Source organism: Canis lupus, chromosome 17 (assembly GCF_003254725.2).
Source record: "Canis lupus dingo isolate Sandy chromosome 17, ASM325472v2, whole genome shotgun sequence".
Lineage (NCBI taxonomy): Eukaryota > Metazoa > Chordata > Mammalia > Carnivora > Canidae > Canis > Canis lupus.
In genome coordinates this window covers 63,683,179-63,709,807 of record NC_064259.1, presented here as the reverse complement: position 1 = coordinate 63,709,807, position 26,629 = coordinate 63,683,179, and the positions used below count along the sequence as shown (strand labels likewise).

At 35.5% G+C, this 26,629-nt stretch overlaps 1 protein-coding gene and 1 long non-coding RNA gene across 6 annotated transcripts in view; one reads left to right on the top strand and one right to left on the bottom strand.

Moving 5' to 3' along the window:
• RAP1A (RAP1A, member of RAS oncogene family) overlaps positions 1–26,179 on the top strand; it is a 70,413-nt gene extending 44,234 nt beyond the window's left edge. For all 4 annotated transcript variants that reach the window (XM_025452889.3, XM_049095376.1, XM_035700706.2 and 1 more), the window contains 7 exons: positions 5,099–5,182; positions 9,915–9,983; positions 12,013–12,069; positions 14,891–15,031; positions 16,659–16,802; positions 22,287–22,402; positions 25,493–26,179. In XM_025452889.3, the coding sequence (XP_025308674.1) occupies positions 5,126–5,182; positions 9,915–9,983; positions 12,013–12,069; positions 14,891–15,031; positions 16,659–16,802; positions 22,287–22,373 (555 nt within the window). In that variant the 5' untranslated portion in view covers positions 5,099–5,125 and the 3' untranslated portion in view covers positions 22,374–22,402; positions 25,493–26,179. The remainder of the gene's footprint in view (positions 1–5,098; positions 5,183–9,914; positions 9,984–12,012; positions 12,070–14,890; positions 15,032–16,658; positions 16,803–22,286; positions 22,403–25,492) is intronic.
• LOC112663894 (uncharacterized) overlaps positions 3,112–26,629 on the bottom strand; it is a 30,522-nt gene continuing 7,004 nt past the window's right edge. Inside the window, exons 2-5 of one of the 2 annotated variants that reach the window (XR_003139433.3) lie at positions 23,226–23,431; positions 19,275–19,355; positions 10,842–10,960; positions 3,112–3,647 (exon numbers count right to left, since the gene is read on the bottom strand). This is a non-coding gene — a long non-coding RNA (uncharacterized LOC112663894). The remainder of the gene's footprint in view (positions 3,648–10,841; positions 10,961–19,274; positions 19,356–23,225; positions 23,432–26,629) is intronic. The other variant, XR_004806189.2, reaches the window with a different exon arrangement.

The window sequence follows — 26,629 nt, the reverse complement described above, 5'->3', positions numbered from 1 at the left end:
GAGATTTCATTTTTTTAAGATTTTATTTATTTATTTATTCATGAGAGACAGAGAGAGGCAGAAACATAGGTAGAGGGAGAAGCAGGCCCCTTGCGGGGAGCCTGATGCAGGACTCGATACCTGGACCCCAGGATCACGCCCTGAGCTGAAGGCAGATGCCCAACCATTGAGCCACCCAGGCATCTAAGATTTCATTCTTTTTTATGGTTAATATTCGATTGTTTGTATATACTACATCTTCTTTGTCCATTCATCTATTGATGGCCACTTGGATTGCTTCCATAATTTGGCTATTATAAATAATGCTGCAATAAATATAAGGGTGCAGATATCTTTTTGGTTTAATGTTTTCATATTTGGGTAGGTACCTGTAATGGAATTACTGAATCATATGGTAATTCTATTTTTATTTTTTTGAAGAGCCTCCATACTATTTTCCAGAGTGGTTGTATCACTTTACATTCCCATCAACAATGCACAAGGGTTCCTAAAATGTACCTGTTTTAAATGCAATTCAAAAAGGGGGTGCTTGGGTGACTCAGTAAGCATCTTCCTGCGGCTCAGGTCATGATCTCCTGGACCAGCAGGAATTCTGCTTCTTCCTCTGCCTCTGCCCACCCCTCTCAAGCCCCACTTGTGTGCTTTGTCTTTCTCAAATAATTAATTAATCTTTAATTTAAAATGTACAATAAAATTTAATAAATGGAAACACCCATGTAACCACCGCCATAATTAAGATACAAATCATTTCCATCACCCAGAAAAGTTCCTTTATAGTGATCATGCCTGTCCTACCACCACTGGCCCCAAGTAACTTTCTGGAACTATAGCTTAGTTTTATCTTTCCTAGAATTTTATGTAAGTGGAATCGAACAGTAGTCACTCTTTTACTGTGTGGGTTGTTTTCTTTTGGTTTTTTTTTTTTTTTTTTTGAGATTCATCCATCTTGTTTCTGAATCTGTCAGTAGTTTATTCTGTTTTTTATTACTTAATAGTATTCCATTGATTGGATATATCACAGTTTATCCATTCACTTCATGATGGATACTTGGGTTGTTTCTAGATTTTGGCTATTATGAATAAAGGTAAGGGTTGAAGTTCATTTTTTTCCAGCTTGACTTGTTCATAAGACTGTCTTATACATACTGAATTATTTTTGCCCCTATCTGAAACAGTCTATTTCTGTGTAACAGATTAACACAAATCCCATTGGGCGTAGAACAGTAATAATCATTTATTGTCAATTTTTGTGGATTAGGCATTTGGGAGTGGCTTGACTGGAATGTTCTGGCTCATAGCCTCATGAGACTGCAATCCTCTGAATTAAGGCTTGACTAAAACTGCAAGATCTGCTTCTGAAGGTGTTTCGTAAAGTGTGCTAACTCTTGGTAGGAGTCCTCAGTTCCTCTCCATTTGGGCCTCTCTGAAGGGCTGTTGGTTAAGTGTCCTCCTGATATGGTGAGTGGCTTCCCTAAGGGAGACTGATTCCAGAGATTATGGTATAAGCTGCAGTGCCTTTTAAAGGAGGTCACATATGGTCACTTCTGCAATATTCGGTTGTCACTCAACCAATCTTAGTCGGAAACTACACAAGGATTTGAAAACTGAGAGGGAACAAGTTATGAATACCAGGAGACCAGGATCATTGGGGGGATAGCTTGAAGGATGGGTACTATATAGTCCCTTTATAAAAAAATGAACCAAACATAATATATGGTTTTATTTCTGGATTTAATTTGGTGCCACTGATCTCTCTTTATGACAATATAACAGTATCTTTATTACTGTAGTTCTATATTGTCTTAAAATCAGATAGTATATAAAACTTTTTTCTTTTTCCAAACTGTTAACTGTACTAAGTTATTTGCATTTTCAAAAAAATGCTAAAGTCATCTTGTCAATTTTTACAAAAAAGAAATCTGTTGATTGGGATTGCATTGAATCTGTAGACCCAGCTTGGAGAGAATTGACATCTTAACAATACTATGGATATATCTTAATATAACATAGCAAGTCTGTGTAGTTACTGTGTCCTTAATTTCTCTGAGCTGTGTTTTTTAGTTTCAGTATATAAGCCTTGCACATATTCTGTTAAATTCATCTTTTAAGTATTTTATTTCTTATTGGATACTATTATAAATAGTATTTTTTAGATTACATTTTTCAGTTCTTTGCCAGTATATACAAATATAATAGTTATTATTTTGTATCAACCTTTTATCCTGAAATCTTGCTAGATTCACATTATGAGTCTGGGAGCTTATTTGTGTATTGTACATGTGGGATCATGTTATCTGTGAATAAAGACAATTTTACTTCTTCCTTTTGCATAGGCTAGACCCTACTATATACTGGCTTAGAACAAATTTGAGGTGGAATGAACAGACATATGGATGGAAAGAAAAATAAAAACTATATAATACAAATAGATGGAGAAAAAGTATTTAGAAAATCAGACATCCATTCTGGAGAATCCATGTAATTATAAACTCTTAAGAATGTAAAAGGGTATAAAGAAGATGTAAAACCATAAAGCTTGAGTTTAATTAGAGTAACCAATATGCTAACTGCTTAGAATAGGTAGGGAATCATAATCTAGGGTCCCCAACACTTGTATAGAAAAAAATCTTTATTTTTCACTAACTTCTAAATGAAATTTAGTATTTGTTTCTATTTTGAGTGCAGGCAACAAACTACATAGTGATATCAGCAGCAATTGTGACATATCACCAATAAATATTACTTTTAACTTTACTGTGTCTTTTTTTAAAGTTTGTTTCTTGAAGACAACATGGTTAGTCTTGCTTTCTTATCTTGACTTTGAATTGGAACGTTGGAATATTCGATTAGGTGATATACATTTAATGTAATGATGTGGTTGCCTTTTAATTCTGCTCTCCTGCTATTTGTTTTATCTTTTTCTCATCTTTTCACTGTTCTTTCTTGCTTTTTTGTGCTTTTTCTGCTGTTTTATGGGTGAATCAGTTTTTTTTCTAGTGGCTGCTCTAGATTTTATTTTAATATATGACAGTTTATCTTCAAATACTTATTATTATATTATTATTATACTACTCCAGATACACTGTAAGAACTTTGAACAATATACTCCCAGTTCTCTTACTTTTTGTGTGTTTGTGCTATTATTGTAATACGTCTTTACGTATGTTGTAAAACGTTGTAATACATTATTAGTTTTGCTTTTTTTTTTTAAGGGTTTATTTATTCATTTGAGAGAGAGCACGAGCAAGAGGAGGGGCAAACAAGTGGATTCTCTGCTGAGGGGAATCCAATGAGGAGGGGATTCATCCCAGGACCCTGAGATCATGACCTGAGCCCCTGAGCAAAGGCAGGCACTTAACCAACTGAGCCACCCAGGAGCTCCTAGTTTTGCTTTAAGTGGTCAAAAAAAGCCTGTAGATTTACTCTCATTCACCATTTCTGGTACTTTTTATTCCTCTTGTAATCATCATTCCTTTAGGTAGATCCAGGTTTCCATCTGTTATCGTTTTCTTCCACCTGAAGAACTTCCTTTGCTTTTTTAAAAATGTGTACTGGCGAATTTTTTCCCCCAGCTTTTCCTTCTTCCTTCCTTTCCTTCTTTTGTTTTCTTTCATTTCCTTTTTCTTCCTTCCTTGCTTCCTTCCTATCTGGAAGAAAAACAAAAAACAAAAAAAACACCTTTTATTTCACTTTCATTTTGGAAGGATATATTCATTGCATTCTAGGTTGACCATTTTTTTCTTTAAGCATTTTTTTAAGGTTTTATTTATTTATGAGAGAGAAGGAGAGCAGGGGGAGTAGCAGAGGGAGAGGGAGAAGCAGACTGTGCTGAGCGCAGATCCTGACAAAGGACCCTGAGATCATGACTTGAGCTGAAACCAAGAGTCTGGTGCTTAACTGACTGAACCACCCAAGTTCCCTTTAAGCATTTTAAAGATACTCTGTTTTCTTCTGTCTTGCATAGCTTCTCAAGAAGTCTGTGAATCTTCTGGGATTTCAAGGAAATTGCCTGTGTTTCAACAAGGAGAACTTTTCTGACCAGAACTCCAGTATTTTCAGCACTCTGGAATGCTCAGCTTATAGATCTCTATTTATTCTTTGCCTTTACCTCATGGAGTTTCATCCTGCTTGCTCTGTTTAATGTTTGGCCAGAGACTCAAGTGAACCCCTGTGCAGATTTCTGGAATTTTCTATGCATAACTCCCTCTCTCTGATACACATTTTGGCATCTGCTTGAGTTCTTCCTCCTTGTACAACTGTCTGAAAAGTGCCTCCAAAGCAGAAAGCCGTGGCAGATATAGGCCTTCATTTTGTTGCATCTCTCAGAGATCATAGTCCTACACTGCTTATTCTCAAATGTCTGAAAACATTGTTTTGTGTATTTTATCTGGTATTTTAGCTGTTTACTGTCCATTCATACTTATTCCATCATGACCATTGGAAATTCTTTCCTGCCTTTTTACGTTTTAAGATAATCGTGGAGTTAAAAAATAAAGTTTATATTTCTTTTTTTCTCTTTCTACAATTTGGTCTTATGGAATATACTGCTAATACTTCTAGAATTTTTACAATCTCACTAATAATAATCCTTTCATAGCCTAATAATTTTCAAGGGTAACATTTTACATGGTTTAGCTATAATAGAATAATGAACAAAATAGTATATAATTACTATATGATATTAGCAAATAAAATATCATATCCATTAAAGCTCATGAGTGAACTTTTTAAAAAAGTATGTTAAGTCATTTAAACAATAGCTTTGTAAAAAATTGGGTTCATGATTGTAGTTCTAAAACAACTACTAGTTTTAATCACCTTATTTTCTGATCACTCTTACAAGTAACATGTACAGGCTCTAATGATGACTGATGCCTAGTCAAAGATGAACTTTAATGAATTAAAAAATGCCTGGCAGTAGTCCTATAAACTTGATTAGAATCTGCATGGTCTTACTGTGTGCCTGTCTTCCCCTTAATAGTCTTAAGGAGGAAAGGAAACAAAAACCAAAATATTGCCTTATCTTATGTAACAGTTATACATTTTTAGATTATTCTTAGATGTTTATTAATCTTTAGGTTTTTGTTTTTTTCCCCAGATTGTCAGTATTTAAACAGACCACATCATGCGTGAGTACAAGCTAGTGGTCCTTGGTTCAGGAGGCGTGGGGAAGTCCGCTCTGGTAAGTTAGCCACCTAACTCTAACTTAATTAGTATAGTACAAGAAGAACATTGATATTTGCTTGCCTTAAGACTTTTAGTCACTACCAAGAAAAGGTGGCAGCATTTTTTATATGCCTAGTATCTGGCCCACAGGGAATGGAGATTCATTCAGTAACCACAGATGTGTAGTTTACAGTGGTAGCTCACTCATTCTTTCATTAACCAGATTATTTACTGGCTGCCAGCACTTGTGATTGTGATTCAAAGAATAAGATTGTTCTGATTTTTTAAGGAACTTTACATTCTAGTGGGAGTGACTGATTATTTCAGATACCAGTAAGTCCTACCCTACTCCCACCCCAGACTTAAGTGAAATGAAGTTATTTTTTGTACACATGCTGTATTTATTTAGTAAATATGTGTTGAGCTTCTGTACTGTCAGACTCCAGGGTTACAACAGTGAACAAAAACAGTCACAGTCCCTCAGGGATTACCATTATAGTGGAGGAGATATAATAATTGCACAGTTAAATAAAGAACTACCTCATTATAAATTGTGAGAGAGATACTTTGAAAGAAAAGTACACTCTTAAGAGAGACTCCTATTCAAAGAGCCTAAGTTAAGTTAGCATTTGAATAACTGAGAGCTGGTGACAGTTGCTGAGGCCTGAGTAAACTGGAAGGAAGTAAATGAGGTGAGAGGCAGAGACCAGATCTTGACTTGAAGACCATATAAGAACTTGAAACTGGGACGCCTGGGTGGCTCAGTGGTTGAGCGTCTGCCTTCAGCTCAGGGCGTGATCTGGGAATCGGATGGAACCTGCTTCTCCCTCTGCCTGTGTCTCTGCCTCTCTGTCTCTCATGAATAAAGAAATAAAATCATTAAAAAAAAAAAAAAACTTGAAACTTATTCCTAATGACAGTGAGAAGCAGTTGAAAGTGGTTTGGGGTGGAGGTGAGGGCAGTGACAGGGGTGTTGACAGAATTAGATAATATGTTTTAAAGAGAATACTTTGCTCTGTGTGGCGTGATTTAGAAGAGAGGCTGACTGGACAGTTCGGAGCTAATTCCGAACCCCAGATTATTGTTTGTGGAAGCTTATATGGGGGCCATAGCAGTGAAGGAGAGAAAAGTAGATGTTTTGAGAATTAAATAACTTCATGCTGGATTGATGTGAGAACTAGGAAAGAAGGAGCTATTGAGGATGATTCCCACAATTCTAGTTGTTAAGTTACTAATTTTATGGATGGATCATTTAAGTAGAAAGGAATCACTGGAGAATGAATGAGGAGATCTGAGAGTGAAAATCAAGAGTAATGTCAAATTTGGTTATGTGAGATGTTAACATAAATACATCAATAAGTAATTGGATCTTCAAGATAATAAGCTTAAAAGAGACTTATGATACGATTTGGGGAACCATGAATATGTCCACAGTATTTAATTTCATAAGAATTATGTTACTCTCAAATTAGTACCTATAAGGTAGTACCTCTGTGGTGAATGAGAACATCTGTCATTTTAAATGCATATAACTTTCCGGGTGCCTAGCTGACTCAGTCAGAAGAGCATGGGATTCTTTATCTCGAGGTCGTGAGTTCAAGCCCCACACTGACTATAGAGATTACTTAAATTAAAAAATAAAACTTAAAAAAATAAGAATAAATGCATATAACTTTCAGTGTAGCAAGTCTCTTCAAATTTCACATATAAGTTCCTATGTTACAAAATAATGTGGTCAAGAATGTGGATTGCAAATACATACACACACACACACACACACACACACACACAGAAATATATCCATTGCAACATTCCTTATAGTGGTAAGAGTTTGGAAACACCCTAAATGTCTGCCAGTGGAGGTGGTTAAGTAAGTTTTTAATACACATTTTGAGTAGAATAACATATAACTATTAAAAAGAATGCAACAGCTCTGTATATACTGATACATAGTGATATTCAAGATGTACTATTTAGGGAGAAAAAAGGTACCAAACATTGTAGACTACTGTTTGTGTTTATAAGGAAAAAAAGGAAAGTGAAGGGGAAGATAGTATAAAATATGCTGATTATCTCTGAAACGTTAAAGAAGCTACCGGTTACCTGGGGGAGTGATATTGGATAACTGGGAACAAAGGTGATAGGTAAGGTTGGTTACCACTGCATACTCTTTTGTATTTTGTCCTTTGTCCATGGATTACCTTCTCAAAAATAAATAAAGTAATTAAAAGTAAAAAATCCGTGGGAATAATTGAGGTTGTCTAGGGAGAGACTAGAGAAAAAAGAGTGAGTACCTCTGAACTTTTAAACAGTAGGTAGAATTGCAGGATCCAGCATAGAAGAGTATATCTTACACTTGAATGTAAAGAAAGCATCTTTACTTGAAGTCAGAAGTCGAATAAAGAAGAGGAAAGAGATGATACAGGAACATGCAGGTATCTGGGCTTGATAAAAGCAAGCTCCAATAAGGTGATGGTGCCGTAACCATACTAGGTGGGTTGAAGAGTAAATGATCGCTGAAGAAACAGAACCATGATTGTAGGCAGGTGAAGTGTGATTAGGAGAGGAACAGTGAAGGGGAGGGTGAAGCTGGAGGAATTGTGGAGTTAAGGGAAATTTTTATTTCTGGGTGGAAGATGGGAGAACAAACTGTATGCTGGTGGCAATAATTCTGTGGAAAGGAAAATGACGACATAGAGGAAGGGAATAATTGTGACAGATGTCAGAAGTTCAAGAAATAACAAATAAAATTAATGAATCATTGAAGTAGTGATTAGTAAGTTTATTGTGCACGTATTGCAAAAAGACAGTTTGCAAACTGGGAACCTACAAACCAGAACATGGACTGAAGCTCAGGGGTATATTGTTATAATGCAGCTTAGAGAGTGAGAAAGCAGTGACTATTCTTTACAGTGACTGGTTATAGTGTTAGAATATTCTTAAAGTGAGAGAGAATTGGTTAGGGGTTACCTCATATCAACCTTGGGAAACAGTGTAAGTTTTGCTTTTGATTTCCAGAGGCATAAGCAAGATATGACCCCCAGGTCAATTTAGCTTTGCTGAATAAGCTAAATTAAGCTTTGTTTACATGATGAAACTCATAAATTTCATCAGAGTTCAGAGAATTTTCAAGCTGGTCTCTGTTTTTTATTTTAACACAGAAAGAACAGTAGGTCAGGAAAGAAGAGGAAGATCCAGTAGGAAAACTAAAATAAAAGTTGGTATGGGCAGTCTGGGTGGCCCAGCGGTTTAGCACCGCCTTCAGCCCAGGGCGTGATCCTGGAGACCCAGGATCGAGTCCCAAGTCGGGCTCCCTGCATGGAGCCTGCTTCTCCCTCTCCCTGTGTCTCTGCCTCTCTCTCCCTCTCTCTCGTGAATAAATAAATAAAATCCTTAAAAAAAAAAAAAAAAAAGTTGGTACGAATGAATGTCTCTGAGAACTGAGAGGCTGAGATTCAGAGAAATAATGAAAGATGGCTTTAAGTAAGAAGGAAGTGAAAAAGTGGGAGATTGTTTTTAATTTTTGCAAGTCTGTAACAACTGGCTTATAGAAAGCACTTGAGTTCTCATACCTGCTTTTGTACCTCGTTTCTTGCTACATCATATGTTACATACCCTTTGGAAAACACTGTAAACTTATGAGAGAAAGGGAGTATGTCATGGTATTATGAGGACAGTAAGATTCTTTCTAAACATCTGCTTTGGATTATATTTGCATAAAGCATATTAGGAAGTTTTCCTAATGTTTGAATTATATGTAGTATTAAGAATATGAGGTGATTAAATCCCTGATCAAAATAATGATTAAAGTTTTTGGTGTAATTATATCTTGAGTTTCCTTTGAAGAACAGGAGCATAGTAGGAGGAAGAAGTGTGAAATTTACTATATTCCAGTTAATGTGTTTAGCTCAAACTAAAATAGTGCATAATTTAAGTGTAGGTGACCTCAGGTCACGTTCTTACCTATTCTTGCTTTTAGATGGCAGTGTACCAGACCCTGTTTTAAAGCTGTGCAGTCAGTATTTCACAACCATCTTCTTTTTATTTACCAAATGATAAAATACCTAGTTTCAAGCCTGTGTTTACAGAAATTTTAGAGAGAGAGAAGTAGATAATCTGAAAAAAGATGAGTAGGCTGTGTCTCCAATGAAAAAGTAAGGCTTTGGAATCAGGGAGGTTGTATATTTAAATCTCAGTTGGCAAATGGGAAAAAATAACTTTGAAGGAGAACATGAAACTCGAACATGACTATAAATTTAGTAAATTCAGTACTTTTTAATTTCCTCTTCTCTTTTCCTTCACAATTTAGATAAACTTTTAAGATTTTTAAAAAAATTTCTAACCTTTTGTCTCATTCCTTTAAGAGCATGAGATAAAGTTTCTATAGATACATAAAGAGGTATTAGGAGTTTTAATACTGATAGATTTTCATTTTTTCATTAATTAGGATCTGTGTCCTTATTTGTATCTTCATTGTATTTTGAAACTTAATATAGTAATTATTTCACAGTATGAGTTGGCTGCAGCATTGCTGGACAGCTTTTAACATGAGACTGCCTCCTTTCTTAATGTACCTCCTAGTTGTGGGTGTATCCTTGTATTAAAAAATAATGAAATTGTACATCTGTGTGTTTACCCAGAATTTTCACATAATTTCATTTAGTCTTTATCACTTTATAAGGGTGTAAGTAGCATTCTAGAGGAGTTGATTTTTAGGTTCTTAACTTTTCTCTGCTTTTTTTTTCTAGACAGTTCAGTTTGTTCAGGGAATTTTTGTTGAAAAATATGACCCAACGATAGAAGATTCCTACAGAAAGGTAAAAATGTGAAACTTGTATACACATGCTTACAAATAGTTCCTTAGGGCTTTAAAAACTTGATTCATAGAATTGCTTTTTACAAGTTATTTTGAGAAGTGATATAAATGTTCCCGGTTTTTAAGTTTCACCAAGACAGAATATTTCTCATAAAGTACTACTTAGCCACAGAGAGCTCTGTGTTCTGTTACTGATTAGTAATCTGTCCTTTAGTGTACAACATTTCTCTGGTGTTTTTTTTTTTTTTTTAATGTAGAAAAATTGTGTATAAATAGTAGGTATATTTTTGACAATTCTTTTTGTGAAGGAAAATTAAGATCACCTTTATACTCGAAGTTACCCAGTGACTGAAGGTTTTTATTTTTATTTAGTTTTATAACTTTGAAGATATTTTCTCTTTAGACTGTAAGAAATTAGATACTGGATTCTATGATTAAAAATGGTAGGTACGTGTCATTACACATTTTCCCAACCCACAATGTACAATACCAATGTAACTGTGTACTTTTTACAGTAATGTAAACTGTGGACTTTGCGTGATCATGATGTCTCTACGCAGGTCTGTTGAGTCTAACAAATGTACCACTCTGGTATGGGAGGCTGATGGTAGGAGAGGCTAATGGGGAACAGAGAAGGGTGTATGGAATCAGTATACTTTCTGCTTGGTTTTATTGTCATCCTAAAGCCAAAGTTCTGAAAACATTTAAAAAATTCAAAAGAAAAAAAAATTAAATAGTCTTGACAAATAATCTTGACCATTGTATTTCATTATGAGACTAGCATTATGAGGAATTTTTATGATTTTATTTCCCAGTATGTTAAAGGCGGGCAGGGGGAAGGGCAGAAAATTAAACCTACCTTTCAACAAATAGGAAAGGATTACTTCATTACATGTTGTAGAATTTACCTTTAATAGTGTTATAAATTTTGTTAAATTTTGTAAGCTCAACCAGCCATACTGGCGCAGCAGTCATTATCTGCAAATTGAAAATAAAAATGTATTCTAATTACATTGAAAAACTACCTAATTCATTATTCATTGAGCATTCTCATTTACTGATTGTGCAGATTACCACATTAGTCCTGTAAGTGGTGGGACAATGAGTTTGTAGCACCACCAAGGGTGCTTCTTAGCAATCCCCGATCTGACACAGAAGCATTTAAAATAGGCCTTAGATCAATACGTTTATTTTTAGAAGACAGTGTTGCATTACTAAAATTGCCCCCAAATAAGTTGCTGGCTAAAGTTGTAACTATAAACAGATTTGTACCTAGAATGTTGAAGATTTGACTCTTTTCTAATTTAAAAATTCTTTATTAAAAATTTTCCGCACAGTTGATCTTGATACTCTCTTTAGGCCAACCTTCTCTTATTTTATAAAACACTGGGGAAATAGAATTCGGTATATAAAATTTCACCTTTTGCACATAGCGTAGGGTCTTTTTCTTAAAGTCCTGAGGACTATATAAGTTCAGTGTTTCCATTTTAGCACATCTGTGTTCCCCTTATCTCTTATTAAAATTTTCCTATGTACCAAATTTGGGACATATTAGTAAAACTTTAACAACTTGAATGTGGTAAGTTGGCAGAATTTTCTTTACCCCCAAAATCTTATCTGCATTTTGAGCTATTTAATACTTTTGTGCTTTGTTTTCTTTGAAGATAATATACTTATTTTTATACATTTTTATTTCTGTCAGAACTATACCTGTTTGTTGTAGTTTTTCTTGAATTGGAGAATATGACCCTTGCCTTCTAAAAATAGCAAAAATCTTTACTCAGTTTATAGTGATCAGAAAATACCTAAACTCAGCATTAACAGTCCCGGCTTCTATAGTATTAATAGAACATGCTTGAGACCTCTTGTTCTTTATTATAGTACCAAGTTAAGTCTCAGCCAATAGGGCAAACTCCTAGAAAAAGGCTTTATAATTGTAATAGGTACTTGGAATGAAGAGATGACAGGAAAGCAGATTCACATTTTGATTTTGATAACACTTTTCTCATTTTTCCTCCCTTTCCCAACAGCAAGTTGAAGTAGATTGCCAACAGTGTATGCTCGAAATCCTGGACACAGCAGGAACAGTAAGGATGTTTTCTCTTTTTCTGATAGATTATAGTTAGTGAATAGGTTTTGTCATCTGAATAATTCTTCTGAGTAAAAGTAATTATTCTGATTAAGAACAAATTATCTAAATGTAGGGCTTCTTAAATTTTCTTACGTGCTTCCAACCATCTGTGATGTACTTAATGCCTACATATCACTCTTAAATTTTATGTTGAGTTCACCTATAGAATGTGTGTTGGGTATCTTCTTCCTATATGGAAGTAAGGATTACCCTATTGCTGCTTTTTTTATTATTTATTTTTTATTGGTGTTCAATTTGCCAACATATAGAATAACACCCAGTGCTCATCCCATCAAGTGCCCCCCCTCAGTGCCCATCACCTAGTCACCCCCACCCCCGCCCACCTCCCTTTCTACCATCCCTTGTTCATTTCCCAGAGTTAGGAGTCTCTCATGTTCTGTCTCCCTTTCTGATATTTCCCACTCATTTTTTCTCCTTTCCCCTTTATTCCCTTTCACTATTTTTTATATTCCCCAAATGAAGGAGACCATATAATGTTTGTCCTTCTCTGATTGACTTATTTCAGTCAGCATAATACCCTCCAGTTCCATCCACATCGAAGCAAATGGTGGGTATTTGTCATTTCTAATGGCTGAGGAATATTCCATTGTATACATAGACCACATCTTCTTTATCCATTCATCTTTTGATGGACACCGAGGCTCCTTCCACAGTTTGGCTATTGTGGACATTGCTGCTATAAACGTCGGGGTGCAGGTGTCCCTATTGCTGCTTTTTTAAAAAGGTATTTTGAATCCAGAATTTTAGTTAAAATATGTATTTCTCTGGGTTTATGTGAGACTTTGTCTTGGCACCATAGTCATTAATTTTTATCAAAGTTGTTTTTGCATTTTATTAGCATTTTGACATCTCAAGGAGCTATTGACAGATACATGTTTTCTGACAAAAATCTTTAGGATTATTTTGAAGCCTCATTTTTTTCATCTTTAAATGACTACTCCTGATGACATTAGTATATCATACAGTGCTTGTAATGATCAAATGAGATAGTGATTATAAATCACTTGGCACAATGCCTGTTATTGTAGTATTAGCTCCAAGTATTTGCTTCTATTTGCATTGTGTTCATTTGTCACCTCCTTTATAATTTTATTAATTGCTGATAATTTCCTGTTTATATTGCCATAAAAAGTACACACGTGAAGTGATTTTTCTTTTTTTCTCCATATACATAGACTTTACCTATTAGGCAATTCTCAGTTTGAAAATGGATGGTATTCTTAAATGTTGTAAGTTGTTTAAAATTTAGCACAAATTTTCCAAACATTTTTATAAATGATGAGAAAGTTTCATGTCACTAAGAAAAGCATATAGGTAGAATGGAGCATTAGTAGAGCTAATTATATCATATTTTCCCATTCTTTTGTGGGAAAATGCATCTTGACTCCAGTAGGAAACTTGGGATCATTAGTACTACATCTTTCTTGTATCTGCTGACTCAAAAAAATCTCCTTTCTCCACCCCCCGCCCCAATTTCCTTAGCTTCTGAATCAGTAGTCATTCTCCTCTGTTCCCAGACACCCCAACAGTTAACACTTTTCTACTTTTTCCTTTCATCTCCTCCACAAGCACGAAGGAGTTCTTTTTTCTTCTTCCTCTTGTCCAAATTAAGGAAGTTCATCCCTTCCATTGAGATCTTTCCTTTGTGCTCTTAAATGTCTTGTCACTCTCCCATCCTAGTGCTGTGACACATATTGTGTTATAATTGCCTGTTTAGTTGTCTGTGTCCCTAGTGCCTCCCATAAAGCTTAGAAAATAGTTGATACTTATTAATCATGTCCCAGATCACTCCTTACTCCTTGAAGATTTTGCTCACTCTCTTCATCACTGCTTCAATCAGAATTCTTGGTGATTTTGTTTTTCAAATAGAATCTATATATATATTATAGATGATCAGTTTCCTCGACCTGTCAGTTTATTGACCTCCTTACTGCTTCAGCTATTCCTACCATGGTCTTATCTAGACTATATGATTACCAATAACTGTGATACCACCTTCATCTCATATTCAAGCATGCTACTCATTCTCCACTTCTTGTTTTTTCATCTCCCTTCCTTTTATACCTTCAACTTCACTGGAACCTGCAGTTCATTTATCCCACTATCTTTGAGTGTCTTTATGTCCTAACCCCCTTCTTCACACAGCTTCAAGTCATGGCCTGTCATTCATGATCAGCCCTCTGCACATATTGTCAACTCCTTAGACTTTTCGGCAACCTCCAGCTCAGTTGATTACTCTCCTCTAAAAATTTTATTCATTTGGCTTCCAGGAAACAACACTTGGTTTTTTCCTTCTATCATTGGTTACTCCTGATTCTCCTTTCCTAATTTGCTTTCATATCCCCAACCCCTTATGTTGGAGGACCTCAGGATTCAGTACTTGGACTTCTCTTTTCTAACAGCACTTCCGTGGAGATCATCTTTAGTGGTATCAAAATAATTTAATAGGATCTATATGTAAAAAGGAATTATGTATAGTTTTCTAAACCACACAGAAAACATGTTAAGGTGGTTAAGATCTCTCTCCTAATTCCTTAGTTCATTGTCATTGCCTCTAGTCATGTAAGTAGGGAACAAGAACATCTACCTCAGAGTTTCTAGAAACTGTATAATAGGTCTTATATTTCCTGTCATGATAGCATGTAAGAAAAGATTCAGTCGCTCACTTGTAATGATTTGGGTTTAAATTGTTTCAGAATACATTCAAGAAATTGTACTTTTAATTGCACTTTTTTTTTTTTTTTTTTTTTTTGTAGGAGCAATTTACAGCGATGAGGGATTTGTATATGAAGAATGGCCAAGGGTTTGCACTAGTATATTCTATTACAGCTCAGTCCACGTTTAATGACTTACAGGACCTGAGGGAACAGATTTTACGGGTTAAAGACACAGAAGATGTAAGTATTTTTCTCTCTATAAGACATACTGCTCGTTCTCTGTGGCCAAATAAAAAGTGTCTGTTTTTCTTTTAAGAGGATTTGGAGGTTATCTACCATATAGTTAAAAGCATTCCTGTGATCAAAAATTTTTTACAGTTTTCTCAATTTACCTATACATTATATGATAAGATAGTTAGAAAAGGAGGGCATGTATGATAAAGTGTACTCATTGTGCTTTGTGCTAGTAAGTGCAGGAGGGAAGGAAGAGGAGTCCAAAGACTTGGTAGAAGTGGTGGGACTTGAGCTTTGAATGGTGATAGTTAACATCAGAAACTGTTCAGAGAACATTAGTAAGAACCATAGTGATATGTTCCATTTCTAAAATTCTCTGGTATCGTTTGTACTTAAGAGTTTTTTCCTTTGAATTATGTTGAAGATTTTAATTAACTGGGTTTTTATGTTTTTTTTAATTATATTTTGTTGCAGAATTCATGCCTTATTTGGTGAATAACATCATTGCTGTTGTGCCTTTTTGCAAAGATGTACATTTTACTTGTTTACCTCAGTTTTGAATTACAGAGAGTTCCTTTTCAGCTGTATAAATTGGGATATAAAATTTCATTTGTACCTTTCTGTTTTTACATGTTCCCTCTCATTATTAATGGGAACATATGCACCTGCTCAGGACCTTAACTTTGGGTAATACCGTAGGCGGAAGGGATTTCTACCATAGGACTCATGATCATCCATAACCTAATGAATAGTTTTCTTCCTTCCCATGAATAATTTATCTAAGAGACTTCTGTTTTCATAGGCAATTACATGCAAATCACTGCAATGTAGCAATGTTGGTCTCTTTATCTTGTGTCATAACTAAAAATGATGGAGTTGTAGATGTCTTGTTTGTTTCATCTAACTTGTGATAATTGCCTGTTTTAGGTACAAGACCCACCATGTCCCTTAAATCCTTTCTTGTGTGTAGCGTCCATCTCCTCACAAATGACTTTGTTCTGTGGACGCCTTTTATCTAAGGACATTGTACAGTTTGTTAGCACTTTGTTTTATTGGAAGTAGGGACAGCATTTCTGATACAGGGGAAAGGGCGAGGCATAGCTGCTCTGTGGCTTTTTTTTTTTTTTTTTAATTGTTATTCCTTCTTAACACCTCACCTAAACTGGTCTTCAGATCTAATGTAAAATGCAGAAGGAGAACCTATTATTATGTTGGTCTTGCCACTGCTTTTGTGTTTGTTGGCCCTGTGAGATGAAGCACTTAAACTGTAATTAGGCCCAGTGAATATATACATTCTTTTCTGCTTGCAGGAGATTTCTTTTCCTTCGGATTTTTGTACATAGAATCCAGCTATTAGTAGTAGTAGTCCACATAAGAATTATGTGATTATATCCTTAAAATAATTTAGCAAATGAGCATAGTAGAGCTCTTCCATATTTTTTCTGTTTCTTCCCCCTCCATCTACCTTCTTCCCCCCAATGTGTATATGTGTATACATAAAATTTTTTTAATCACTTGGCAAAGCTTATAGTTCTAACTAATACATTTCGATTGGTGACAGGTGACTGCTTACTTATAAGGGGGTAAGGAACAAGTATGCTACTGCTCATATTACATTTTCTCCTTTCCACAGGTTCCAATGATTTTGGTTGGCAATAAATGTGACCTGGAAGATGAGCGAGTAGTTGGCAAAGAGCAGGGTCAGAATTTAGCAAGACAGTGGTGTAACTGTGCCTTTTTAGAATCTTCTGCAAAGTCAAAGATCAACGTTAATGAGGTAACTGACAGCTGCTAGGCAGCACAAACAAGTGCCCTTTTAGTTACCTTTCTTTTAAATTAGTAGTCAAAACCAAATTTTTGAAAGAAAAATATTTTATTCTTCTAAGTATGTAGAGAACTAAGTAATTCTTAGAAACCGTATTTCCTCTCTTGCATAAAATCACTTTGATGGCTGTAATGAGGACTCTTATATTTACCTTATTGGCAAAGAGAAAGTTTAAGTTAAATAATGTGCCTAAAGTCCTGTTGAGCTTCTGAGTGATATGCCAGAAGGTGGTATGTGCAAATTTTTCTATCACCCTTGTATTGTAGCAGTTGCTTATGCACATGTATGTAAAGAGGTTGTCAAGTAGGAAAATACAAAAATCAAAGTAGTTATTGAGCTTATGAACTTACACAGAAAGAGATTGCCTCATGGATATCACAGAATTTGGTGTTTTGAGTCATGTATTCCTTTGGTTTCTGACTCAAAGGGAAAAATCTGTCAGCATGGACGTGGAACTAAAATTCACCTGTTCTTTGAGGCCTGATACAGCAGGTGCCCAAGGCTTTTTTTTGTCTGTGACTTAAGCTTTCTACTATCTTGAGAACATAGCTGTGACAGGAATACTTTAACAAGCATGCCTGCCTGCCTGGGTGTAAATCCAGTACCCTCCTGGATCCCTCAAAGATCAGTGCAATTCCACCTGCCACCACCAATGTTCTATTTGCTTTTGTTTTAATATAAGCTTTTTAAAAAGCAAACAAAAAGCCAGAGTAGGCTTCTTTCCTTTCCCTGTAATGCAAGTCTTCACTTGCCAATTTGCTTGTCATTATGGCATCATAGGTGATCAGTCAGTTCAGCTCACTTTAGGTGAGTTACGGGTGTATTAGGTTGTCAGGATCCTGTGTTTTTATTTGCTGTTTTCTCTGACCTTTGGGTCTGTAGGTCACTTTCCTTGACTTAATATTACAATTTTAGACTATTGTCTGACTTTTAAAATGACTAAGTGACTTTAAACATCTGACAGGCAAGGGACACCTGGGTGGCTCAGCAATTGAGCTCCTGTCTTCAGCTCAGGGTGTGATCCCAGTCTGGGATTGAGTCCCTTGTCGGGCTCCCTGCAGGGAGCCTGCTTCTCCCTCTGCCTGTGTCTCCGCCTCTCTGTGTCTCTCATGAATAAATAAATAAAATCTTTTAAAAAATAAATAAACCTCTGACAGACAAAAAAATTAAGCTTGCTACAAATCCTCTGATTTCAAATAACCAAGAATGTTAAAGCTTGCTTTTTTTAGGTAAAAGCAGTTTTTATAAGTATATAAAAATTCATAAATTTCATTTATTCAGGAAATATTTATTGCATGCTTATATTTCTGGCAATGTGTCAGGCCCTGGGGTAACAGTGATCCAGACAGACACTGTTCCTGCCCTAAAGAAGTTTATATCCTAGTGGGGAGCAAGTCCTACTGAGATCTTCAACAGTCATTTCTTTTTCACTGCCAAGTAAATGAAAGGAAGTATATACTTTTAGCTTCAGCTTTCTCTGTGGTAGAATTATAGTTTCATAGATTTATTTTGAAAAATTTGGCTAATCATAACATTTTAAGTTTTTTTTTTAAAGTTTTATTTATTTGAGAGAGACAGTGTGTACAGAGGGAGAAAGAGAAGCAGACTCCCTGCTGAGCAGGAAGCCTGACACGCTCAATTCTAGGACCCCAGGATTGTGACCTGTGCCGGAGGCATACGCTCAACCAACTGAGCTATCCAGACACCCCTAAAATTTTAAGTTCTGGTACAGTCTTTTCCCTCCAAAAAAAGAAAAGAAATAGAGAAAGGAAACTGAGATAAAAAGCATTGGGGGTGGCTGGCGCCTGGATGGTTCAGTTGGTTGAGGATCCAACCTTTTTTTTTTTTTTTTAAGATTTTATTTATTCATTCATGAGAGACAGAGAGAGAGAGAGAGAGGCAGAGACACAGGCAGAGGGAGAAGCAGGCTCCATGCAGGGAGCCTGACGTGGGACTCGATCCCGGGACCCCAGGATCACAGCCCGGGGCCAAAGGCAGGCACTGAACCTCTGAGCCACCCGGGCTGCCCGAGGATCTGACTTTTGATTTCAGCTCAGGTTGTGATCTCAAGGGTCGTGAGATCAGCAAGGAGCCTACTTGGGATTCTCTCTCTCCCTCTCCTCTGCCCATCTCCCTGCTTATATGCTTATTCTCTCTTCCTCACATAAATAAACCTTGTGGGGAAAAAAGCATTAGGATTGTTGCATGAACTTGGCTAGGGAAATATTAGTGCAACATCACCATCTACAGGATGATTGGCCTTAGGGATCTGGTTTCTTGCTCTCCCTGTTTTCACTCTCACTGGTAGCCACCCACCAGCTTCATAGGACTTGGCTCTGCTGGGGCTGGATTGGGCCACAGTCCAGGAAGCACCATTGATAGGAGGTGTTTCTTTTAAAGCATTACATGTTTGTGGGAACTCACCTGCTACTTGCTAAGCCTCCTGGGTTGTAGTTTCCAGTGCCCCAGAGGTCCATTTTCACAGCAGTCTTGTTAAAATCAACCCTTGGTATGAGGATTTATTAAACAAAAATGGAGAACAGTAAACAAATTGGAATACATTAGCTATTTTAAGGATCCTTACTCTTTTGAGGAACATACAAGCTTTTTATGCTAGAGTATATATTCGAGTTTCTTTCAATGTTTCTCTCTTTATAGCCTGATAATCCAGCTACAGAGTTTCTTTGATAGTTAATAGTACCTCAGGCAGCTAAGGCTTTATAAATACACATGTGATTCCTGTTGGACTCAAATTTCAAATCACACAGGGACATACTGCTTGGCTAAATAGGTCCCTGCTGCCTATATCAGAATATATATATATATATTAAACTATTATCCATACCATTTTTGCTATGTTCTGAAAGTAGGACATAGTAATACCAGAATCACATCAGTCTTAATCAAGAATTAATTGTTCTTTGCTGAGGCTGGGATAATAATTGGAATCAAGTGAACATCCCAGTTGAGTAATGGCAGAGGGATTGAGAAACTATTCTGTGTTCCCTTTAGATTTTTCTGTAGTTGAGAGATATGAAGAAGAACCTAGGCTGAGGACTCTGAGCATATCTAACTGAATACTTAGTATAGTTTGAACTTGCCTTCGTCACTGAACCAGCTATTGTGAAGTGGGCAGAGTTTGTGAAAGAAGTTGTTGAGAATATCACTACAAAATCAGTTAGTGTAGTACCAAAACCCCAAAACTGCCTGGCATAAAGAAATGTGGTTTTGATTCTTAGACTATTTTAGTTTGTTCTTTTAATTTTTCATCTTATAGCTTATGTGCTAAGGCTAAGGAACAAATGAGAACTTGTTTGTGGCTTATCCATATTAAGTTCTTAAAGGGTTTCAGAGCTGTGAAAGAGACTGCCGTTTTGTTCGTAAATGCTGTGTTTTCAGCTTTCTTAGAAATTAGATAATAGAGAAGTTAAATGGTTTGAAGGAGATGGTGGTGAGGAGGATGTAGCAGAAAGAAAAGAATGTAAATGCATCACTTATAATTTTAGGATAAATCACTCAGTAGTGGCTTTTTTTTTTCTTTTTAATAATTTAGCCTTGTAATCTTAGGATTATAAGGTAAATAGAGATTGTTTTATCTGAGCACCATCTTAAAGAAATGTAGACCAATGATTCTTAAAATATTTTACTTTTAAAACTTACTGAAAATATGTAAGAACACTAAATTTGTTTACTCTTCATCCAGATTTCACCAGTTAACATGTCAGTGTTTACTTATCACCCTCCTTTATTCATAAATACGTTAGTGTATGTACCCTTAGATCAAAGATATTTTCTTTATACAACCACAACACAATTATTAAAATCAAGTCCATGTTAGTGCATATTCAAATTTTGTCATTTGTCCCTATGCCCCTAAAAGCTGGGACTTATATAGACTTCTACAAAGCACTTTTATTATAGATGAGTAATAGTAAAGAGATTCTGCAATATTTGTTTCTATTCCAGGTCATTAGTATTTGCATTTCATAGCAAAGAACTGAATTCTGCTGATATGTTGTTTAATTATTCTGACACTTTGAAACATATAAACATATTGGAATTAAAATAATAATCTTTTAAATAAGTACTATTGTATTTTTCTTTGATGCCTTGCATTTCTCATTCAAAATGAATCCAGAAGATATATTAAGAAATTATTTGTCACTTCAAATTGGGGTGACTTTTTCTCTTTTTCACTTTAGCCAAAACCAATATCACCAAAAGAGGCAAACAAAAATCATGTGCATTTACATGTATCTTAAAAGGAACTTAAGTTCCTCTTAAGTATCTCTTTTGTCCTGGTCCAGTAAAAAATATAGAGCATGAATATAATCATGAAGAAACATCAGACAAACCCAAATTGAAATTCTATAAAGTTACTAGCCATCCATTTTCAGAAATGACAGTGTCATGAAAGACATACTGAAGAACCAACCATTCCAGATTCTAAAAGGTTAAAGTGACAGACAATGAAATGCAGTATGTGATCCTAGATGGACTCTTTGTGGTGGAGGGGAGCAGGAATTACTATAAAGGACATTATTGAGATAATTTACAAAATTGGAATCTGCACTGTAGATAATACAGAGTAATGTATCAGTGCTTAAATGTATGCAACCGGATAACTATAATATGGTAATGGAAGAATATCCTTGTTCTTAGGAGATACACACTCAACCATTAAGGGACCGTTATATGCAAGCTACTCTCAAATGGTTTAGAAAATAAGAGAGTGTATTTAGCAATTAATGATAAAGTACATGTGGTAAATTGTTCCTAATTGATGAACCTGTATAAAGAAAATACACAAGTCCTTGGTATTATTCTTGCAACTTCTCTGTTAAGTTTGATTTTTTTTTTTTTTAAGATTTATTTATTTAAGAGAGAAAGCGCATGTGCTTGTGAACAAGGGGAGGGACAGAAGGCAAGGGAGAGGGAAATAAGCAGACTCCCTGCTGAGCGGGGAGCCCATTGTGGGGCTCCATCCCAGGACTTTTAGATCATGACCTGAGCCGAAATCAAGAGTCGGGCACTTAACCAACTGAGCCACCCAGGTGCCCAAGTTTGACATTTTTAAAAAGTAGAATAAATGTGAAGATTCAATGTGAACATTAACTGTTATTCCCTTAATAATTAATGTATTGAAGCATAGAAGATTCCATGAAGACTGTAACTTCACTGCCTTGTTTTTTACTACTCATTTTTTTTTTTTTTTTTCTTGATACTGAATATCTAAGAGCAGGTGTATTTCCTTCATGGTAAATTGGTAAGTCCTTTACCCTGAGAGTCACGTGGGGCTTCTAAGAAACCTGCTGTTAAAGCAGCAATATATAGATCCAAGGGCAGAATCCCATTGAACAGAACCAGGATGGTTTTGTGGAGCAAGATCTCAAATGTTTGTTGAATAAGACATTTTTTTCTCTTGTTTTTATTTAGATATTTTATGACCTTGTCAGACAGATAAATAGAAAAACACCAGTGGAAAAGAAGAAGCCTAAAAAGAAATCATGTCTGCTGCTTTAGACTTACAGTAAGCAGCAGCTCTGAGCCAGGTAAGATACTGAAAGCAGAACAAATGCCGTTCTCATACTCTTATTTTGGGCTTTCCCCAGCCCTAACCACTTCCCATTTCACCTTTTGGGGTATTTCCAGGTTTCTGTATCTTGTGAACGTGATTGATATATGGCTTGTAAATATGTTCCTCTGTTGATAATTTGTCTTTCTTCCCATAAGATTGTAAGGTGTCTGAGGGCAAGGACCATGTGTGCTCATGTGTGCTTTATTCACCCTGTGTCCCTAGTGCCAAGTACAGAATGGGTTTTCAGAAAATAGTGGTTGAATAAATGGAATACCTTCTAGGGTCATTCCTAAATTCATGCCCAATTAAAGTGAAACATGGTTTATCTGAAACAAAATGCTTAAGTGCACATTTTGATGCATTATTTAAAAATGAACACACCTGTGTGTATCAATCACAGTCTTTCCTCCCCTCAATGTAACCCTTGCTCTGATTGTTAACACAATTAGTTTTGCCTCTCTTTGAACTTAACATTAACAAAAACAGGTATTGTGTCTGGCACCTTTTAGTCAAAAATATGTTTTCCAGAATTCTCCTTATTGCATATAGCAGTAGTTCATTTTTATGGCATGACTGTACTGGCAATATTTTTATATATTCTGCTATTGATGGACATTTGGGTTGAAGAACTGATGGGGTAATTCTGCACATTCTTGCATGAGTATGCACATGTGCATCATTTTTATTTGATAAATACCTAGGAATGAAATGGCCAGACTGTATACTATATTATATGGATAGTTTTAGTAGTTACTGTTAAAAAAAGTTTTTCAAGGTAGTTGTACCAGTTTACACACCTACTAGCAGCTTTATAAGTTCTGCATCCTCTCCAAAATTGGTATTGCCAGTCTTTTTAACTCAAGCCGTTCTTCTGGGTATGTGGTACTATGTTATGGTAGTCATTTCCTCTTGGGTATAGGTTGGCTTTTTTGAAATGTTTTGTCTACAGGCTTCTAAGTAGTAGTTGACTTTAAGTACCATTTAAATTTTCATTAAAGCGAACCTGTTGGAGAGAAATTAGTGGCAGCATTAAAGTTGCCTATCAAATGAGAAACCAGGTGCTGAGGGACCATTTGTTTGTTTTCCTCTAATTATATATATTAAATCCCCTAAACAATTTCTACTTATCTTCATAAGCTCTATAAACTATACCATAAAGGAATATTTTCATGAAGCTGTTTTATGATGTATTTTGATGCTGGTTATGTGCATATTACTAATCTTGGTCGGGTTAGAGGAAAGTCTACTTTTACCACTGGAGAGTTCTAAGTCTCTTGGGTCCTTTGAGCAGATTACCTCTTCCAGAGCACCAAATTAACTAATTAATAAGTGCTTCCTTAGAGACTTGGATGAATCTCTCTCTCCAGGGAAACAACTGAGTAATTGTACCCCCCCTTTAATTTAGTCTAATTTAATTTTTTTGGTACCTCCTTTTTAAATGAAGGTCAAGGAAAATGGGCAGAAAGCATGAAACAGCATGGGGTTGCCTCTGGTTGGATTTAGGAAAGATAGCGTCTGGTCTAATGTTTGCTTTAGGCTTTTAGTGAAATCTTGATTCAATAACTATAAATCGTTAGCTCCCTGAAGATGATTATTTTAAAATTTGCTGGTGTGTTTCTTTAGGTAAGGGTGCAAAGGTAAGGAAAATAGGACTCCAGTTCCTATTCTGAACTAAATCATTTAGCTCTCTTATAGGTAACTGTCTTGTTGATGCTATTACCTTAGCTGACCCTAGTTTAATTTCCAGTTCTGTAGAAAATGTTTTAGCCTGTTTAAAGGAAGAGGTGCCATCTCCTGGCCTGTTGTGAAAATTCATTCATATACAACCTGCAGTGTGTTGTGGCTTTACCTGAGAGATTAATCTTGGCCTACATCCAGAAATAAGACTTTCATCCTGGTTGTGTAAATTCTTAGGTTCTGATATGTAATTCAGCCCAACAATATATTTAATACGTCACCTGAGATCTCCGTGGATGCTTGAAAATACGAAATAAGTCAGAATACTTGGCAGAGCAGAGAAATCATAGAGTGATTATAGACTGGAAGTGCCATGTTGATCCCACTTGAAAAGTACTGGGATGGGGAATAAATTAAAAAAAAATATATATATATATATATATATATATATATATATATATATATATATATATATATTTGAGTAAGAGTACATGAACCTTGAGGGCAGTTTATCTGACCTTATCCTTTAAGCAAGACTGTATTGAAACATGTTAATCTCTTTCCAGTATGTCCCACTTCTAAAGAGGAGGAGAGAAATTCATCTTCAGGAAATTCTTCCTTTAACCTAATTCTTTTCTGCTGAGTAATACAACTAACTTGGAGTCTTCTGCCCTTGCCTATGGGGGTCAGCTCTTTCTGTGTCGTGTTTTCGGGTCCTAACTTGTGTTAGAAGTGGTAATCCAAGGGCCACCTGTGTGGCTCAGTCGGTTAAGTGTCTGACTCTTGGTTTCGGCTCAGGTCCTGATCTCCAGGTTAGGAGATGGAGCCGCCTCCCGCCCCACCCCCCAGACAAGCCCTGTATCAGGCTCTCTGCTCAGTGCCAAGTCTGCTCAAGGGTTCTTCTCTCTCTCTCCCTCCCCCTCTGCCCTTCCCCCCTACTTGTGCTTGTTCTCTCTCTTTCTCTCTCAAATAAATAAATATATTTTTTAAAGAAGTGGTAATCTTAATATCATATAGTCCTGAAGTGGTTGGATAAGGATATTTTATGTGCAGGTATCATTTCCTTTTTGGAAAAATAAGATAATGAGATAGAAATAATTACAGTTTTCCTTTTTACAGACAGGACTGTCAGATTGTGAAATTAATAAAACCATTTTTAAATGTTTTTAAAAGTTTAAAATAGCCTTGTTACTGATAGCTATTTGGTATAATTTCATTGTCTAGTAACAATCGGCTGAAATCATTTCTTTCTATATGATTATCTGCTTGTTCACTACCATCTTCTGACATCAAGAGATTAACTGTATATGTGTGTGTGTGTATATACATATGTTTGTTTATTTTTACATATGTATATATATTTAAATATATCTATTTGATGTTCTAGATTACAGGAATGAAGAACTGTTGCCTAATTGGGAAGTGCCAGCATTCCAGACTTCAAAAATTAAATCTGAAGAGGCTTCTCCTGTTTTATATATTATGTGAAGAATTTAAATCTTATATTGGTTTGCACAAATTCCCTGGAGAAAAAAAATTGCTCTGTGTATATCTCTTGGAAAATAAGACAATAGTATTTCTCCTTTGCAATAGCAGTTATAACAGATGTGAAAATAAATATACTTGACTCTAATATGATTATACAAAAGAGCATGGATGCATTTCAAATGTTAGATATTGCTACTATAATCAAATGATTTCATATTGACCTTTTTATCATGATTCCTCCCTGTCAAGCACTAAAAGTTGAACCATTATACTTTATATCTGTAATGATATAGATTATGAAATTTCTCCTCAAACTCATTGCAGCAGATAACTTTTTGAGTCATTGACTTCATTTTATATTTAAAAAATTATGAAATATCATTCTGTCATTATATTCTAATTAAAATTGTGCATAATGCTTTGGAAAAATGGGTCTTTTATAGGAAAAAAACTGGGATAACTGATTTCTATGGCTTTCAAAGCTAAAATATATAATATACTAAACCAACTCTAATATTGCTTCTTGTGTTTTACTGTCAGATTAAATTACAGCTTTTATGGATGATTAAATTTTAGTACATTTTCATTTGGTTTTGTGTGTTTTTGTTTATAGATTTAAGATTTTATTTTATAATGGCCACATTGTTTTAAGTACAACTGTAGCTCCTTTCTGCCTGGTACTTACAGAATACTTGGCTTTAAACCCCTAAGTGTTTAAATCACCTAATTGGTGATTTCTTTGAGAACAGACTTCATGCTTTCTGTTCTAGATGTATTTATTCCTACTATACAGCAAACTACATCAGACTACATAGAATAGTTTTGTATATTCTCTCTTGATCTTATAGATTGTATCTTATTGAATAAAATATCCCACTGTATTATTTTTATATGTAAAAATAAGTTTAATACTGTATTAGGGGTTAACTTTACTATTTCAAATCTTCCACAGCTTGTAATTTCACCAAGGGAATCCTTTGGTCATTGTTAATTTGTTGGGTGTAAGCCCACCAACGAAATGTTATGTAAAAAATTT